This window comes from Rhinolophus sinicus, chromosome 10 (assembly GCF_057876585.1).
Source record: "Rhinolophus sinicus isolate RSI-liver-muscle chromosome 10, RSI-T2T, whole genome shotgun sequence".
Lineage (NCBI taxonomy): Eukaryota > Metazoa > Chordata > Mammalia > Chiroptera > Rhinolophidae > Rhinolophus > Rhinolophus sinicus.
Window position 1 is genome coordinate 5318517 of NC_142510.1, and position 19528 is coordinate 5338044.

The 19528-nt window shown below is 48.1% G+C and overlaps 1 protein-coding gene and 1 long non-coding RNA gene across 7 annotated transcripts in view; one reads left to right on the forward strand and one right to left on the reverse strand.

The window, feature by feature from the left end:
* The window catches only part of MYH11 (myosin heavy chain 11), a 93356-nt gene that overhangs the window by 49872 nt on the left and 23956 nt on the right, over nucleotides 1-19528 (forward strand). For all 5 annotated transcript variants that reach the window (XM_074322777.2, XM_074322774.2, XM_074322779.2 and 2 more), the window contains 13 exons: nucleotides 1596-1694; nucleotides 4315-4458; nucleotides 6442-6537; nucleotides 8600-8718; nucleotides 9419-9571; nucleotides 10458-10631; nucleotides 11754-11927; nucleotides 13423-13537; nucleotides 16084-16277; nucleotides 17441-17562; nucleotides 17672-17741; nucleotides 17906-18066; nucleotides 19398-19506. In XM_074322777.2, the coding sequence (XP_074178878.2) occupies nucleotides 1596-1694; nucleotides 4315-4458; nucleotides 6442-6537; nucleotides 8600-8718; nucleotides 9419-9571; nucleotides 10458-10631; nucleotides 11754-11927; nucleotides 13423-13537; nucleotides 16084-16277; nucleotides 17441-17562; nucleotides 17672-17741; nucleotides 17906-18066; nucleotides 19398-19506 (1730 nt within the window). The remainder of the gene's footprint in view (nucleotides 1-1595; nucleotides 1695-4314; nucleotides 4459-6441; nucleotides 6538-8599; nucleotides 8719-9418; nucleotides 9572-10457; nucleotides 10632-11753; nucleotides 11928-13422; nucleotides 13538-16083; nucleotides 16278-17440; nucleotides 17563-17671; nucleotides 17742-17905; nucleotides 18067-19397; nucleotides 19507-19528) is intronic.
* LOC141569465 (uncharacterized) lies at nucleotides 4457-16102 on the reverse strand. Of its 2 annotated transcripts, none has more exons than XR_012493146.2 (5): nucleotides 15966-16102; nucleotides 14933-15047; nucleotides 14559-14698; nucleotides 7868-7988; nucleotides 4457-4584 (listed from the first exon to the last, which is right to left on the reverse strand). It is a non-coding gene; the product is annotated as an uncharacterized LOC141569465 (long non-coding RNA). The 2 variants fall into 2 exon arrangements; XR_016022546.1 differs by lacking the exon at nucleotides 4457-4584 and adding an exon at nucleotides 6512-6614.

The following is a 19528-nucleotide window of genomic DNA, read 5'->3' on the forward strand; positions in this document are numbered from 1 at the left end:
TATGTTTAATTCTGGGTTGACGTCTCCCTAGCTGAGTGACCTTGGGCCAGTTACTCAACCTCTCTGTGCGTCATCAGTGAAATGGGGATGATCATAGCACCTGCCTCGTGGACGTGTCAGGAGAGTAGAGTGAATTAATTCCCATAATTATTTCACTAAGAACCATGCCAGGGACAGAGTAATGGCTGGTTGAGCTCAGCTATCGTGTGATCTTCATCCTTAGAGAGCCGTGGTCCAAAGCCAAGCCCAGAACCCCTTGTCCTGCTTAGGTAGCTGGTCTGTGACCAGCTCCAGCCACAGATAGGAAATTGGTGGAAACAGAAGTTGCCCAGAGACATGGCCGTGTTGCAGATGACACGTAGAGCATGTCCTGAGACTCTGGATAGTGAAATGGAACCGAATGAGAAATTTCTGCACTCTGGGACGAGATCTGGGGTTCAACATGGCATTAATGGCCACTTCTCAGGCTCAAGGCTATTGTGTTTTCATAGCTGCTTGTGAAGCATCTGCTGGCAGTGGCGGGACCCAGGGGAGTGTTTTGGTGGCATTTTGGTGCCCTGGATGAGAGGGTGGCTTTTAGAGTGTTACGGGTCTGAGTCCACGTCTCAGCTCTGCATATTAGCTGTGGGGCTTTGGGCAAGTCACTTAACCTCTCTGAGCCTCAGTTTTGCCACCTGTAAAATGGGAATGATAACAGCACCCACTTGTGGGACTGTACTTAAATTGTGGTTAAATGACAGGCACGGCCCTTGGCCCAAAGTAAGCCTCTAATATGTGGTGGCTGTGACGTTATTGTTAGTTAGCCTTTGCTTAGAGCACACAGAGGCCATTTATAGTCTCTTTATTCCACTTGGTACAACAGCCCAGCCACCCATGTGCCCTCCCTCACCATCCTCAACCACATGGTCTCCACCCCACCCCCCATGGCAGAACAGCTCTTCTTAGATTAATTATTGAGGTGTGTTTACAGTCTCCCTTCCAAGGTTAGTTGGCTGGGTCAAGGTCACTCTGCCAGCCAGGGCTGGCACCCAGTTCTGTGAAGCCCAACCCCTGGGCTGGGGTATTTTGGCCACCACAGCCACCTGGCTTCACTACCTCTTAGCTGCGTACTCTTGGGAAATGACTTCCCTACCCAAGCCTCAGTTTCCCTATATTGAAAATGCAAATAATCTTTGCCCTTACTTTCTAGGATAGTTTGTGAGGCTTAAATGAGACCATGGGTGTTAAACACTCAGCACAGGGATTCTTAAATCATAGAAGAGTAATTATTTTGACTCTGTAATATCTAAAGGCAGCTCACTCTACAGAAGAGGAGTTGGTAATGGTTGTTGGGGTCTTTCGTCCTGGGGTTTTTTTGACTCCTGTCTTTTTATACTTTTCCTTTCCCATCTGTTCTCCCTCACTTCTCTCTGGGCTGGGGGTCTACCAGCTGCACACACAGGTCTCATTTTGGATCTGTGAGCCAGAACTGGAAGGTCAACCCGTGTGAATCAGGCATGGATGGCTTGACCTGGCCCATCTTGGGGAGGAAGGTTGAGTTTCTGCATGGGGAACACCCATGGTATCCCCAGAATTCTTAACAACTCCCAAACCAGATCTGCTCGAAAAGTCACGGGCGATTCGCCAAGCCAGAGACGAGAGGGCGTTCCACATCTTTTACTATATGATTGCCGGAGCCAAGGAGAAGATGAAAAGTAAGTGACGAGTGTTGGGAGCTTTCAGCCATCCCTTTCTTTATCATCCAGCGTTAATTGATTGGCTATTAAAACAGAGTCTGAGATCCTGCCAGGGAAAGGACCATGCCTTTGGGTGGCAGGTATGTCATTCCTCATCTTTCAGTGAGTGAGTGTGGCGTTCGTTCAGTCATTCTCATTTACTGAGCAGCTACGATGTGGTATAGACATTGAGTCCAGTCAGGCATTAGATAATTAGCCAATCAAGTCCAATTCGACTGGAAGACGTCAATTCACTTAGACACAATCTGTGCCTTCCAGGAAAGGAGAGAGACAGTTGCTGTATTTGCCAGCTTATAAAACTTGCAAGTATATAAGATGTGTTTTTATAGGAATTTGGAGGGGAAGTGGAAGTAAGCACTTTTCGTTATATATATTTTGCAAGTGAGTTTGAAGTGGCCTTTATAGGGCAGAGTCAACACACTTTCTGTAAAGGACTAGATAGTAAATCTTTTAGGCTTTTTGCAGCCACACAATTTCCGTCACGACTGCTCAGCTCTGCCGTTGTACATAATACAAAAAGCAGCCATAGGCAATTATATGAACCAATGGGCATAACTATATTACAATAAAACTTTATTTACAAAAATAGGCAGTGTGCCATAGTCTGCCATCCTCTGTTGTAGGGAAAATATTTTTTCACGTAAAAACAATATACTAGTTTTTTCATTAGGAAATATGTTCTAGACATGTAGTAATCGACTAATTCTTAGAAGAATATATAAATCACCTAGCTGAAAAAAGGAATATACCTGTGCATATAGGTACATGGTGTGGTGTACATTCTAGTAAAAAGTTTGAGTCTAAAATTTTAGGAGAACAATACAAACTTTGCTTCCCGTCAGTTTTGTGGTCCAGGGTTCATGATTTTGGTCAAGAATGAGCTCGATTGCGATGTGATGTGCCACCACTAGGGGGAGGCAGTATTCATTATTTCATCTCGAAGCTTGGCGGTCTGGAGCAATTTTGGTTAAAAGGGAGGATGTTGAATGGCAGTTATACACCAGCAAATAGGTAAATTAGCAGTTCCAGTTGGACACTATGGGGTGTCCAGGGAAAAATGTTTATATCTCTCCTCCTTCTGGTTAGCACCAAAGTCAACCGTTTGGTTGTTTGGTGACTTGGGTTTCAGTTTTGGGCTCTGCCTCTAGTCTTCCAGAAATTGGACAAGAGTAAGGCTGACAACTAAAATTCCTAGGGATCATTTATATTCTTGATAAGAGGTTAGGCTTTTAGAAAAAATCAAATATTTTAAAATTTATCCATCGTCTGGATAATGAAGTCTTGGCCAAGACCCAAATCCTTGTGACTTGTCAGGCATTTCAGTTAATCCAAGGGCTTGAGTTAAGTGGTGTTTAGGGTCGATTTCACCTCGAGTTTGTCAAATGTCTTCCAGATGACTTGACTCATAAAAGACCGTTGTTTTAAAATAAAAGTACCTCACTGGCTTCCCTCCAAAAGGATAATAAAATCCAGCCTCATTAAAGATCGAGGTGGAAGAGGACACTTGATGTATTGGAGGGTGTTATAAAAGCAAACAATGTTATAAAAGCAAATAGTGGGAGAAAAAAAAAGGAAGCAATTATGAATTCTGGGGAGAAGGGAGAGGCTGAATAACAAGAAAGGTATGTAGCCACAGAATACGACCTTACAGAGAAGTGTTCAATAGATGTAAAAGTATAAACTAGGAGCTGGCAAAAGTTGTTGCTAAAAGGCTAGGTAGTAAATATTTTCGGCTTTGGGTACCATATGGTCTCTGTTGCAACAACTCAGCTCTGCCGTTGTAGCATGAACGCAGCCATCAACAGTAGACAAGGAAATGGGAGTGTTCCAATAAAACTTTATTTATAAAAACAAGCAGCAGCAAACCAGATTTGCCAACGCCTGGTGTAAACCTTATCTATTGATTCATCTACAAAGAGTTGGGTCAGCTGTACAAGAGCTCAGTCTTTATCATAGCAGCAAGTCAATAGATACAATCTAATTTTGACATATTCAGAAATAGCCTGTTATACATGCTACATAAACATAATATTAGCAGGCCTGTTATATATCAAGATGATGGTTTAACTACCAGAAGAAACAGCTAAAAGAGATAAAAGCAGTTATTGTCGGGTAAGGTAGGAGCTGGAGAAGGGGTGGGATAGGGGATTGTGTTTGTATTATAAACTTTTGGTAGTAATTTATTTTTAAAATTCATAGGCATGTATGATTTTATTTTACATACGTTAATAAATGAATGGATAAAGACAGCTTTGTTCCTGAAGGCAGAGTTCCTTTGAGCAGTTGAGATAAAGGTGTCCATTCCTCTGGGTAAAGGCAACTCTGCTTAGCCAGCAGAGTCAAGGCTGGATTTCAGTTGCCAGGTACCCTGGAGCAGTGCACAACCTGGACCACTGTACAAGGCTGGTGATGGTTGGTGAGGCCATCTATGTGATGATGCAGAAGGAAGGTTTTAAACCAACCAAGTCTTGGGAAAGGGAAAGAAATGATCATGGCCCAGATCTTTTACCAGGTTCCTGTCTCATGGTCGAGTAGTAGCGTGTCTTGCTGACCACGCCCCATCTTCCTCCTCTTCTAGGCGACTTGCTTTTGGAGGGTTTCAGCAACTACACGTTCCTCTCCAATGGTTATGTGCCCATCCCGGCTGCCCAGGATGATGAAATGTTCCTGGAAACCTTGGAGGCCATGGGAATCATGGGTTTCAATGAAGACGAGCAGCTGTGTAAGTCTTCATACCTTGAGTGTGGGGGCCAGTGAGGACTCCTGGATTCACGTTCTCGGTTCCACTGGAACCAGTTAGCGACTCTTCTCTGGTCAGGACAGATTTCTGCTCTCTAAATTCCCCACCCTCTCAGAAAAAAAAAAAAAAGAAGAAAAATGAATATTACTTTAGGTGGTTTATAGGTGTTTTAGGAAAGGGGCTGCATAAGTTAAGACTCTTTCAGTTACAAGTGACCCAAATTGGCTTAAACAGAAAGGAAAATGATTCACTGATAGAGCTGAATAATTTGCAGGGAAACTGGTTTTAGGTACCGCAAGTCTAGGGGCTCAAAGGATGTCTCTAGAACCTGGTCTGTCATCAATATTGTCTTTAGGTAGCCTGTGGTTTCTTGGCAGCAAAATAGCTGCTGTGGCTCCAGCCCTTACATCCAGTGGAAAAGAGCAGAGTGGATTCCCTGCTTGAGTCCCTGAGTGGAGTCTCATTGAGTCTTATTGGTTGGCCTAGGTTGGCGTGCATATTCCTGAGATACTTGTTAGAACCAGGGTTGTGCAAAGCTCTGGAGATGGATGTAGAAAGCTAGTTGGCCTCATCAAGATCGTGTGGGCAGAGGATTGGGGAGAGCGAGTAATTGAGGCAGCAGGCTTCAAGAAGCACTTTTCCTTCTGGGTTAGACGTGTCCTCATGTTCAAGGTTAATCTCTTTTGGGAGCGCCAGGGAAAGATGGTGGAAAATTTCCCTTTCTTCCCACGCCCCTTTAGAGCCCCAAAATAGCACCAAGGTTTGCTGAAATGCAGCTCTGGGGAGGGGTAGCTCCTCCCGAGATAACTTGGGGCCCATGAAAAGAAGGCACTGGGGGTCAGTTGACAAATGGACGGTGTTTGTGGATTTTGGCCAGGGTCCCACATCAGAATCCAGTGCTAACAGTGTCCCTTCCTGAATGACATGGGCTCTCCAAGAGTAATTCATTTTATTTGGGACATGAGTCAGTTTTGCTTCTAATCTTTGCTTTAAAAAAAAAAACCACAACAACTAATGATTAAGTACTTGCTGTGTCTAGGCATTTGCTAAATCCCCCCTCTTTATCATGTGCCAGGATGTCCAGTTTTATTTAAATAATAAAATGCTGGAGCAAAGTACAGTGCTGATCGGTAGAGGACTTACTATCTTTTGACCTTATTAAAGACAATGATGGGGCCATTTACATGGTTTTAGAAAAACCGTGACTTATGTGGAAATGCTTATATTAAAAGTGAAGACATCAGGTGACAAAGCAATATGGTAAGTGCTTTAATAGGCACTATTTAATCACTACAACCCTATGAGGCAGCTCATGTTATCCCCAATTTGCCTGTTCTTGAACTTTCCACAAATGGACTTAATATGGTATGTGCTTGTTTGCATTTGGCGTCTTTTTTTTTTTTTTAGCATTTGGTTTGTGACATACAGACATTTTGTTGTTTTTAGTATTAAATCATTCATTTTCTTTGCTGTGTAGCAGGGGTTGACAAATGGGGCCAGGTAGTAAATATTTTAGCCTTCGTGGGCATATCTGTTGGAACTGTTCAACCCTGCCGTCATGGCACGCAAACAGCTATAGACAACATGTAGGTGAATGAGCGTGGCTGTGTTCCAATAACACTTTATTGACACCGTGTTCCAATAACACCCTATTTGCCATGGCAGGCAGTGGCCTGGATTTGGTCCACAGGCTATAGTTTGCCAACCCCTGCTGCATAGTATTCCATTGTAGCACAAGGTTTTAGCAGTCCTCTGAAAATATTCTGCTCTCCCGGCCAGGTTTTCTGTCCCACTGACAGGGAGTTGGGGTGATTTGGTTTTCTCTTAAAAGCTCAGAATCGAGTCTCTTTAAGAGAAAAAATAATGTAGGCTGCACTGGGTCCCCAGTGCCTTTTAGACTCCAAACCTCCAGAGCATCTTGTTGCTGGTGTCTGTGTCTAATCGGCTCTTCTTTCCTCACCGCAGCCATATTGAAAGTGGTGTCATCCGTCCTACAACTTGGCAATATCGTCTTCAAGAAGGAACGAAACACAGACCAGGCGTCCATGCCGGATAACACAGGTGCTTGCCGCCCTTTCCAATAACTGGTGACTTTGGTGACAAGAGGGAGGGTCCCATTCCGTCTTTGGTTGTTTTTTCTGGATGAGGTTATGTGGGGGGAATTAACAAGAGCTAAACTAAATCATTTTCACGGACGTTTCTCTTTTCTCAAACTTTCACTGCTGGAGACCCTACCGTGGGAAGTTCTTGAATCAGAGCAGGGGGGAGAATCTGAGAGTTTCTGATCAGACAGGACCATTGGGAAGCATCAATTCTGAAACCCCCCCACTTGTGTGTTTTCACAAATATTTTGTAGCACGTACTATGTGCCCCATTTCTTATGACACATGTGGTCTTGCTGGCGAGACCTCAAGTTTCTCTGCAGAATTGCCAGATAAAATATAAAATGCACAGTTAAACTCGAATGTCAGGTAAAGAAGGAATACTTCTGATTATAAGTATGTCCTGGGCAATATTTGGGACATACTGATACTAAAAATGTGTTCGTTGTTTATCTGACATTCAAGTTTAACTGGGTGTCCTGTGATTTTTTCTTTCTTACATCAGACAGCCCCACCTGCAGAAAAGCAGTGTTTTGTGTTATGAAAAGACCGCTTGGTCACCACTGTGCTTGTTGGGGGCTGAGCCGAAAGGAACACGTAGGTTTCCAGCTCATTCACCTTTGGCCTCAACACCGCTGCCCCAGGCTGTCTGCTCTGTTGCTTTTGCAAGCCCGCTAGAGCTTACCCTCCCTTTGACCTGTCAGTTGTTTCTTAGATGTAATGCTTGCCAATATGGCAAGTTAAAGATGTCCTCACTCCCAGGAGAGACCTTCAGGAAAAGAGGAACCCCAAAATCATCCCTGTAAAGAGATGGGGAAAAATCCTAAAACCACTTTATTTATTGTCCACCTTACTTGTGCAAACCATCATGCAGCATTAGTCTTTGTGTTTAAAAAGCAGCTAATAGTGGTTTTTTTTTTCTTTTTGAGAAAAAGTTTTTAAATACAGAAGTACACACATTAATATAGCAAGTACCCACGTGTCCCCCCATCCAGAATTGATGTTTGTGAATCTTTTCTACTACTGCTTTGTCTTTAAAATGAAACAAAACAGTGTAGATAACATTGCTATTTCTTGTTCTCCCACCTGGGTCCCATCTCTTCCCTCCCCCAACCCCCTTCCTGGCAACCACAATTGTTCTTTACTGTTCCAGGCTCACTTTTAGGCTTTCATTCACATGTCAAACAGAACAATATACAGTGTTGCTTTGTGAGTGTGTTTTAATTTACATAAATAATATCACCCTGTAGACATCATTCTGCAACTTTTTTTTTCTACTTTACACTCACCATTGTCTAGATTGGGATTCCTCAATAGTGGCATCCCCAAGTGTGACAACCAAAAAATGTCTGCAGCCATTGTCCGAATGTCCTGTGGGTGCAAAATCTTCCCCAGTTGCAAACCACTGGTCTAGAGAGAAAGAGGGAAAAGGGAAGTCACTCCTTTACTAGTTGGTATTCCATCTTACGAAACATACCCTGATACGTTTGCTCCCATATCAATGGACAGTTAAGTTGTTTCCAATATTTAGCCACTATAAACAATGCTGTAACACATCTCTTGGAATCGTGGAGCAGATATTTATTGAATAGCTAACTGTATGTCAGACACTTTATATACGTTACCTCACTTATTCCCATTGACAACCCCACAAGGTACCAAAGAGCTGATTCTGTTTACAAGCCGAGAAAAGCAAGACTCTGGGCAGTTAAATAGCTTTTTCAAAACTACATGCTTAGGAGGTGGGAAGGGAGCCAGGACTTGAACCTAGAACTCTCTGACCTTGAGCCCCCAGTTCGGGCATACCTCCATCCATCCCCGTCATTGCCTCTTAGTAAAATACTAGGGGTGAGGGTCACTAATGACAGTTGTTAGGACTCTTTTATGGTGTGTTCCTGGCCATCATGCTCCATCTCTCAAAAAAAAAAAGAGACCAGTGTATCCACTGACCACAAATATCCCATGGAATGTGCCTTTCTTTCCAAGCCTTCTCTTTTGTGATGCTGCTTTTCTCCATCCAGCTGCTCAGAAAGTTTGTCACCTCATGGGAATTAATGTGACGGATTTCACCAGATCCATCCTGACTCCACGTATCAAAGTCGGGCGGGACGTAGTACAGAAAGCTCAGACCAAAGAACAGGTAATGATGCACTTGCTGTTTATTCCTGCAGAATCTTCCTTCCGTCACCCATCCATCCATCACCCATCCATCCATCACCCATCCATCCATCACCCATCCATCCATCACCCATCCATCTATCACCCATCCATCATCCATCCATCCATCCATCCATCCATCCATCCATCCATCCATCCATCCATCTATCCATCCATATATTTGTTCATCCATTTATCCTTTTTATCCATCTCTCCATCTCTTTATCCCCCATCCATCCAATACTAGAATATTCAAAGTCCTCTGTCAGGTGTTGAAGATACAATACTGAACAAGAACAGCTGAGTCTCTCACTGATGACATCATCTTGCAGGGACAAGGTCTGGCCTAAGAGGTTGATCTCTGGAAATGACTGTGTACAGTCTCTAGAGGCAGGACTGATCACCTCTGAATGGTCCCTGGGATGAAACAGGCTGCACTCTGTCCCAGGTCCCTCGGACAGGAAGTGTTGGCTTATCCACACGGTCTTTCCTTAGGGCTGACCACTGCTGCTTTTCTACTGGTTGCAGAGATAGTGTAGTTTCCTTTTTTATTTTTTTTTGGTTTGTCAGTTTATTTTTTCAGGACTCATTACAGGCAGGGAGAGGATAAAACCTGAGCCGTGAGCTGGGCTCCTGCGAAAGCGCAGCCCCCTGGAATCATGGTGTCCCCCCTCCCCCTGCAGGCAGACTTTGCCATAGAAGCTCTGGCTAAGGCCACCTATGAGCGCCTTTTCCGCTGGATACTCAGCCGCGTGAACAAAGCCCTGGACAAGACGCACCGGCAAGGGGCTTCGTTCCTGGGGATCCTGGACATCGCTGGATTTGAGATCTTTGAGGTACAGCTTGGCAGCGTCGTGACAGCCATGGTCTTGGTTGTCTGGGATGAAGTGTCCCCTTGGAGAAGTCATTGTTTGGGAGGAAGGCAGGTGGACGGCTACGGCGGGGTGGGAGGCTGTGAAGGTTAGGTCCTCGAGGGCAGACAACACAGAAGTCCCCCGGGGAGGGTGTTGGTCTGGGAAACCGAGGCCAGAGGCCCAGCTGGACCCCACAGGCAGGACCTGATCTCCCGCCATCTCCCTCTGTCTCCCACCCTCCACGTTGGCTCCACTCCCAAGCAGCCTCTCCCCTCATGATGTCCAGATGCTGCCACAGCATTCGCCTGCCTCTCGGCAAGCTCGGCAGTTCTAGCCAGTTCCACCTGTTTCCAACAGTTCCAACCAGAATCGTGGTATTGAGTCTCACTGACTTTTACTCACCGGAGTTGGGCCGCATGGTCACCTCCAAGCCAAGCCTGCTGTCAGGGTCCTGCTGTGCTTTATATAATGTAACCGTGGCCACCAATACCTGCTCCCTTGTGTTGCAGGGAAAGTCTTGAGGTTGACAGATGTTCTAAAACCCACCTACTATGGAATTATTCCCTCTCTGAGCCTCAGTGTCCCCATCTGCAAAATGGGGGTGCCAAAATACCTTACATGGTTATTCTTCCCGTAAATCACTGTGCAGAGATGGAGGCAATAAGGCCCCTTACGATAAAGTGTGCGCAGGCCGTGTCCCTGAGCACAGGTCATTGGCTGGGGCCTAAGCCCTCTCTGGGTGCCAACTTGGCAGGACGGGTCTTGTGGAAAGGGCGTCAGGCTTGGGGCTGTCTGCCTGGCGGAGCTTCAGGGGCGGGGGCTCCTCACCCCAGCTGCTCACTGGGCCTCTGCGCTGTTCTGTGCTCAGGTGAACTCCTTCGAGCAGCTGTGCATCAACTACACCAACGAGAAGCTGCAGCAGCTCTTCAACCACACCATGTTCATCCTGGAGCAGGAGGAGTACCAGCGCGAGGGCATCGAGTGGAACTTCATCGACTTCGGGCTGGACCTGCAGCCCTGCATCGAGCTCATCGAGCGGCCGGTGAGGCCCGCACCACGCTCGCATGCCTGGGGGGCCCGTGCAGCCGGCATGGGGACCCTCCCTTCTCTCCGGGTGCACGACTCCCCCAGCACCAGTCCCTGTGAACTGTCGCTCTTTCCCTTAACCCACATTTGAGTAGCAAAGGCATTTTCCTTTATTTCTCCCTCCTTTTCTCTCTCCCTCCCTTCTTTCCTTCCTTCCTTCCATCTTTCCTTTTCTCCCCCCCCCCCTTTGCTTCCTCCCTCCTTCCCTCCCTTCCTTCTTTCCTTTTTCCCTTCCTCCCTCCTTCCCTCCCTGGCTTCCCTCCTCCTTTTTTTCCTCTCCCTTCCTCCCCTTTCCTTCTCCTCTCTCCCAGCCATTCATTCCCAAAGTCAGGAGTCTTTGTTCACTGAGGTGACCAAAACTCTCTAGAACTGTGCACATAGTAGGTGCCCAATAAATAATTGTTGTGTTGAGTGACTGTTTACTGAGCATCTACTATGTGCTGGTCCCGCTTTGGGGTCTAGGGATGTCACCATGAATGAGATGACCTTACTCCCTGCCCTCCTGGAGGAGCCGGCAATGAAACCAGACAAACGAATAAAGCAACTAAACTCCCGATAAAGCCAAAGTGGAGAGTGACTCAGGGAGGGCTGCTTTGTGCAGAGCTATCAAGAAATGCTTCCCTGATCTGAGTCCAAACAGTGACAACCATTCCAGCCGAGCGAATGTCGTGTGCAAATCAGGCTGTGCTCCTGACACCTTAATTTAGACTGTCTCCCACTGGGATGCACTTTACTAAAAGAAACCCTGAGGTGAAGTTATATACAAAGGAACGAATTCCTTTGCAACAGTGTGACATCTTTGGGTTGTTGTGTGTGTGCTGCCCACTAGGGGGCAGCAGCAAACAGATGTTCTGTTGGTGGCTGCCTTTATATCCCCAATGCCGGTCCATTGGACGCTTGGTAATTTGGGGACAGATTTTTGGGGGGAGGGAGAAGGGCATAAATCCATCTGTATATGTGGACAGATTCAGGAATAGAACTGGGGGCCGCCGATGCGTGTGTTTGGGTGACCAGCTCTTCTGGCGAGCCTGAGGCTCGGGTGCCCTTGCGATGTCCCTGCCCTACTTGTCCCCCACAGAACAACCCTCCAGGCGTGCTGGCCCTGCTGGACGAGGAGTGCTGGTTCCCCAAAGCCACAGACAAGTCCTTCGTGGAGAAGCTGTGCACGGAGCAGGGCAACCACCCCAAGTTTCAGAAGCCCAAGCAGCTAAAGGACAAAACCGAGTTCTCCATCATCCACTATGCCGGCAAGGTACCAGCTGAATGTCACACGGTTCTCTCTGTCCTGGGGGGCTCAGGCGGGATGCTCAGAGCAGGAGCAAATTGGGAATAGCAGAACCTGAAGACGTGTAGTGGGGATCAAATCCCAACCATGTCCTATGTGGGAGTTGTCCAGGCATCTGCAAGCACCAGATGTATGTATCAGCCTCTCTAATATATTCCAGCCGTGGTGGCCAGGCAGTTCTTTCTTATACAGGCTCTTCCTGCTACAAGTTAAACCCAACAGGAAGGGCCAACCGGAATGGGGTGACCAGTAAACCCACTTTTGGGTCCAACAGGAATCTGCCTTATCATGACCTTGGAGTTGCCATTGCCAGCCTGTGCCGTTGAGGGAAACCTGGGGTGGCTGTCACCATTGTCATCATGGACTCCCTCACCCTCCTCCTCCTCTTCATCATCATGTTATGTTAATGTGCAGGACCTCCCCTTATGGCTCCTGAGGGTCCTGGTTAATGTAGAAAAGACATGGCTTGGTCTGGCTTACAGACTCTTAGAGAATTTTGTTGACTCCCAGTCTCCCCACTGTATCATGGGAACAGGCAATGCCCTAAACCAGGGGTTGCTAAACTACTGGCCATGCACCAAATCTGGCCCACAGCCTGTTTTTGTAAATAAAGTTTTATTGGCACACAGCCACACCTATTTGGTGACATAACGTCTATGGCTGTTTTCATGCTGTCATAGCAGAGTTGCGACAGACTGGCCCACAAAGCTAAAAATATTTATTATATGGGCATTTACTAAAAAAGTTTGCCAACTCCTTAAGCACATAGAGGTAATGTTTCCTTAGGCACATAGAGGTAATGCTTTTCTTTTCCCCACTTTACAAGTTTTTTTTTTTTTTTCCTACCCAGTCCCCTCTCAGGTCAGGCCTGGCCCTCACCATAACCCACATCCCATAATAACCTGTCAGAGCTATTTTACCAGTTCCTTCCATTTCATAGCCACAATAATAAAATTAAAGCTTTGGCCACTGTCAGTGTTCAAGTTGGGAATTTATAGCTGTATTGTCAAAATCTCCAAGTTACAAAAATTATGTTCACCAGAGAGGAGAAAAGAGGTACCCAAACTTAATTTAAAAACCAGGATTGTTGTCAAGTCTTCTTTCGATGAGGGGAGAACTTTGGATGTGAGGGAGAGTACTTGCCATCAGCAAATACCTTTCAGGGGAAACAGGCATTGTGCCAGGTTCTGGAGAAGGGACATTGCCAGAGGAGGCAAGGAGGAGAGACCAGGCTTTCCCAGCAATGGCTACCACTGGCTGATGCCCTACTGTGCACAGGGCCCTTTAAAGTACTGATCTGTTGGTCTCTTCATTGGTGTTTGTGGATTTCCATCATGGCGGCTAACATAATTTCCTCTCTGACCTCGGAACACCCGGTGGGAAATGGGAGGCCTTGGGCCCTGCTCTTCATTCATAACAGAAGTGGGAGCATCTGACTGGTGGGGGGGTTTGTTCTTGGCAGGTGGACTACAACGCGACCGCCTGGCTGACCAAGAACATGGACCCACTGAATGACAATGTGACTGCTCTCCTCAATGCCTCCTCGGACAAGTTTGTGGCCGACCTGTGGAAGGACGGTAAGGCCCTGCCTTCTGGAGCCAGGGAGCTGAGCACTCAGAGCCCTCCACCTCATTCCAGCTGCCCCTGACGCCCATGCCTGCTCCCAGGTGGGGTAGGCCTCTGGGGGGGGGCAATGTTGGCAGGTGCTAGGGACGTCTTGTTGACGCATTCAGTCACCTGAGTGGTGACCCCTGAGACCCTCAACCCCACACTTGGACCCCAGGGAGAAGGTTCTGAACTCAGAGCAGTGATGGAGGAAATAGAGTACGAGGCATGGTGAGTTCGAGTGCCCCCATTTAAAGTCACAAAGACTGAATTCCACCTTGTCCAGCCATGCATTTGCTGTGTGATCTTGGGCAAGTCACTTGACTTCATTAAGCTTCAGTGTCCCCACCTCTCCTGGGGTTATTGTGAGGGTAAAATCAGATCAGTGGGCTCAGCTTGAGCATGCATCAGGATTACCTGGGGTGGGGGGTGCTTGGTAAACTCAGATCGCTGGGCAGCACCTCCAGAGGTTCTGAATCTGCAGGTCTGGGCGGGGGCCTGAGAGTCTGCATTTCTAATAAGCTCCCAGGAGATGCTGATGCTGCAGGTCTGGGGAACTTTGGTTCCCTCTGAGAACCGGAGACTAGACAATTCATGTGAAGTGCTTAGCACATGCTCAGTACATGCCAGCCGCTCTGATGGTACAAGGGGTGGTAGGCTGTGCTGCTTCTGTTCTCAGACCTCAGTGCCTACAGCTGATTTTGTCCTTGGCACAAAGCCTGTGGGCCTGGGGCTTACAGGACTGGTTGCCCTTGTTTTAGGCCTGGGGGTCAGCTGTGCCAACACTGAGTGCCACCATGTGCCCTGGGCCCTGGGATAGTGTAGCAGTATGTCACCCTGGGTTTCCCTCACACTGGGATTCATAACTAACTCAGAAAGGCCCTTCCCTGAAGGAGCCCACAGTCCTATGGGAGACACAGATAAGCAAAGAGAGCCTAAGTGAACACAACGAGCAGAAATGATGTAATCTGATACCAATGGGGTTGAACTCACCACCATCAACTGAATGGATAGAATTGGCATCTGTAGACGACTTCCTCTGACATCAGCAGAACACACATTCTTTTCACGCTCACAGGGGACATTCACCAAGAGAGATCACCTTCTGGGCCCTAACGTACATCCTAAAAAATCTAAAAGAAGACAAATCATGCAATGTCTGCTCTCAGACTACCTTGGAATTAAACCAGAAATCAATAACAGAAAGATGACTGGAAAGTCCCAAAATAACATTTCTAAGTAACACCTGGGTCAAAGAAATTTTCTCTTTGAGCCACATGTTATTTAGAAGTGTATTGTTGTGTGTTATTTTCTCAAGAGAAATTTTAAAATATTTTGAACAAAATGAAAATGAAAACATAACTTACCAAAATTTGTGGAATGCAGCAAAAGCAGTGTTTTGAGGGAAATTTAGAGCAATGCCAGTGGGTTGGGCTCGTTATGTGTAGTACCGCTGGATTGGTGGGAGTCTCTCATTCTCTTCTGAAGGAAAAGAAGAGTGTTGTTGGTGGTGGTGATGATGATACCATCACCACCTACTCTTTTTTTTTTTTTTTAAATCTTATTGGGGAACAGTGTGTTTCTCCAGGGCCCATCAGCTCCAAATCATTGTCCTTCAATCTAGTTGCGGAGGGCGCAGCTCAGCTCCAAGTCCAGTTGCCGTTTTCAATCTTTAGTTGCAGGGGGGAACAGCCCACCATCCCATGTGGGAATTGAACCAGTGACCTTGTAGTTCAGAGCTTGCGCTCTAACCAACTGAACCATCCGGCCGCCCATCACCACCTATTTTTGTTGAGCACTTACTAATATGCCAGATTCCTACCTTAGAGTGTTTGTTACACCTTCTACCCCAAAATATTCTTTCTCTGGATATGTAACTAATCCCTCATTTCTTTCTGGTCTCAGCTCAAATATCAATTTATTAGAGAGACACCTTTATCACCCCATCTGACAGAGCACTCCATCATTCTCTCTCTCCCTCTTTACCCTGCTTTATCTTTCCAAGCACGTCTCACCACTCAACATACTATGTATTTATGTATGTGATCATTGCCTCCTACCACTAGAATAGCCGTAGAATAGGAGCTGGGGAGGGCAGGTGGGACACAGGGTCTGTATCACCAGGGCGTGGCATATAGTAGGCTCTCAATAAATATTTGTTGGTGGATAGAGGATCAAAGGTGGTCAGGGCGGTAAGTGCTTTACATGCTTTGCTTGCATATTCCTGCCCTAGGAGGTAGATACTGTTATTCTTCTATAGGAGAATCTGAAGAACAAAGTGGCACTGAGCAAGATTTACTCTGTGACTATGTCAGAGAATTTGTTCTTCTGTCACTCAGGAGCTCTCAGGGTTTCCCAAACAGATGACACTTGGAAAGTATTCCCCGACACCCCCGTTACCTGTCGCTAGAAGGAGGGCATTGGCGACAGAGGGGGACCCACGCTCTCCACCCTCCGGGCCTGGTCCTCTGGCCTGTTGTGGGGGTGGAGGGTGATGCCGCCCTTATGTGTCCCCCAGTGGACCGCATCGTGGGGCTGGACCAGATGGCCAAGATGACAGAGAGCTCACTGCCCAGCGCCTCCAAGACCAAGAAGGGCATGTTCCGCACGGTAGGGCAGCTGTACAAGGAGCAGCTGGGCAAGCTGATGACCACGCTGCGAAACACCACGCCCAACTTCGTACGGTGCATCATTCCCAACCACGAGAAGAGGGTGAGGCTGTCCGCCGGCCGCGCGGGGGTCACAACGTCCCCTGGGAACATCAGCAGGGTCTGTGGGGGTGGGGAAGGCAGACGGGGGTCGAGGGGCAGAAAGGAAGCCTGACCCTCCACTCTGAGGACTCCATCTGACATGGGAAGAAGGTTCTCTCACTTTGGGACCCTTAAACCCTGTGCCGGAGGCAAGGGAAGGCAGGGAGCGGGGGAACATTCAGAGGCTTGCAGCCGTAGGGTCGATGAATGTGTATCCTATTATTCCAGTTAATATTTACTGAGTTCCTACCTGTGCCAGGTGCTGGGGATACAGTGCTGGATACATTAGAGTCTTTTCCTGCAGGTTTCTTATACTCTAATGCAGGGGTCCTCAGCTGGGGACCTGCGGCCGTGTCTGGAGACATTTTTGGTTGTCAGAACTGGGAGGGGGCTGCTCCTGGCATTCAGTGCATAGAGGCCAGATATGCTGCTAAACGTCCTGCAGTGCACAGGATGGTCCCCACAACAGAGAATGGTCCAGCCTCAAATGTCAGGAGGCTGAGATCATGGAGAGGTGTTCCAGTGGGAGAGGCAGACACACAAGCTGACAAGCGTGCTACAATGTGCCACACAGCCTTGGAGCTCAGAGAATGGGAACTCTGCAAAGGCATCAACCTGGTGAAGTGGAGGGCAGGATGGGGAGGGCATCCGAGGCAGAGGGACCAGTAAAGCGAAAGTGGGGAGGTGAGAAATGGAGGATCTTGGCAAGAAAAGTCTAGATAGATGGTTTCGATATCAGAATTGGATTTACATTTTAGAAACCAAATGAGGGAAAATAGGGGAAAGGCAGGACTGGGGGTGAAAAGACCGGGTAGGAAAAGATGCTGGCGAGCGGATGGCAGTGACAATGGCCAATAGACAGAAGCGGGGTGCCTGGGAGACACTTGGGAGGTAGGAACTATAGAGCTGGTGATGGACAGGAAGGGAGGCAACAAAGAAGAGCCCCAGTTTCTCGCTAGGGGCCACCAGCTACTAGAGAGATGTCACCTGAACCCTCAGCTGAGACTTCACATGATGCCTGCGTTGATCCCCGGTGGCCTGGCAAGGCGGGTCACCCAGGCCTGAGATTTGGGGCTTGCAGCTCCCCGAGGTCCCGGTGGCCCATTACTCTTTCTGCCTTTGCAGTCCGGCAAGCTGGACGCCTTTTTGGTGCTGGAGCAGCTGCGGTGCAACGGGGTGTTGGAAGGCATTCGTATCTGCCGCCAGGGTTTCCCCAACAGGATTGTCTTCCAGGAGTTCCGACAACGGTGAGCCCGCTGGGGCAGGGCCCAGGTGGGGTGATGGGTGAGTGGGGCTTGGCTGCGGTGGGGGTGATGGAGCGGTACTCGGTCGGTGACTTCTGCCCTGTGTATCAAGCTACGAGATCCTGGCTGCAAACGCCATTCCCAAAGGCTTCATGGACGGGAAGCAAGCCTGCATTCTCATGGTGAGCCCCGCCTCAGCCCTTCCCCCGAAATCCAGCTGCGAACCTCCCAGCCCGTGCTGGCACTGCCAGGAACTGCTTTGGGTGGGACCCTCCTTAAATAGACTTAACCCCTGGCCACATGGCCTGACTGAGGATGGGAACCCTTATCCTCTTTCCTTCTACAGATCAAAGCCCTAGAACTCGACCCCAACTTGTACAGAATTGGGCAGAGCAAAATCTTCTTCCGCACTGGGGTCCTGGCCCACCTGGAAGAGGAGCGAGACTTGAAGATCACGGATGTCATCATGGCGTTCCAGGCCATGTGCCGCGGCTACCTGGCCAGAAAGTAAAGACCTGCATACTGTCACCTCCCCACAAACACAGATGGGAAGCAAACATTCAGGGGGCTTCCTGACCTCATGTTCTGATTTCCCGACTCTCAGGGGCCATCGGCTTTAAGACGCAGCTTCTTCTTGAGGGGGAAGAAATGCTACCAATTGAATGTTTGCTCTAGTTTATAAGGGCAGGGCGGGAAGGAGTTAAGACCATGGCTCTGGAGTTTTAGACCTGGGTTCTCTTCCTGGCTCTCCCACTTAATTGCTGATGAACCTTGGGCAAGTTCCTCTACCTCTCTGAGCCTCAGGTCCCTCCACTGGAAAATGAGCATAATCATTCCTGCTTTGTGGAATTGTTCACGAGGAGTCAATGGAATAGTGAGACTATGGTAAAATACCTGAGGAAAGAGTATTTGGCTGTGTCTATAGCCTTATGCCCATATGGGATTCATGAGGCAGGGTCTGGGAAGATCTGAGGCCCCTTCTGTTTGGTAAGCCTGGGGGCTGGGTGGGGGCTAGGGTTCCTCAATGAAAGTCATACCCCTGAAAGGACGGCAGGAACTGGCGGAGTAGCTCTGTCCAGGGCATATGCTATCATGAATATGGTCCTCGCTCCCATCTGCAGAGCCCTGATCGTCACGGTCAAGGCCAGATCTGGGGAGCTCTTGGTCTAGGGACGGACCTAATGTGTTAAGTTGGAAAACTAAATTCTCTGTTGCCACCCCTCCCGTCTCCAGACTAACTGGGGCGATTGTATCCTTCAAGTTCACCCACATCCAAGATGGCAGCCAAGTAGAGAAAAGAGGCACGAGGCAGGAATGATTATTGTACTCATTGTTCTGTGGCCTCTCAAACCCAATAGCCCTTAAACAGGAAGAATAGTAGTTGTGTGTCAGGTTTGAGATTTCTAAAATACACCTGAGGGAGGAATAGGTTTGTCAGACACTGAGCTTTGGGGAAGACATGGCACAGCCGGGTGAGTGCCGGGGGTCCCACGAGGAATGGTGTAGCACAGATTGATTTCCTAGGTGGTGTTCGGATTACAGCTCTGAGTCCAGGGCACTTTGTGAGCCTTGAGTCTTCCTTACCCACTGAGAAAGGTTCTTGACTCCAGATTATGCAAATGGTCTGTGCTCAGACAATATACCGGTGCTGATGCTCAGAGCTTCCAGAGGAATCAGCAGGCGAGAAGCAGGGGTGTCCCCATCCACATCCCCAAATCACAAGACAAACAGATGGGTCTTGCCTTCAGAATGCTGCAGGGCGGGATGCCGTGACAACATGGTGAGGCGTGTATTGGGCCAAGCAGGGCTTCTCATGGCTCCCCTGTCCCTCTCCCCAGGGCTTTTGCCAAGAGGCAGCAGCAGCTGACGGCCATGAAGGTGATTCAGAGGAACTGCGCCGCCTACCTCAAGCTGCGGAACTGGCAGTGGTGGAGGCTCTTCACCAAGGTGAGTGCTCGGGACCCGCAGC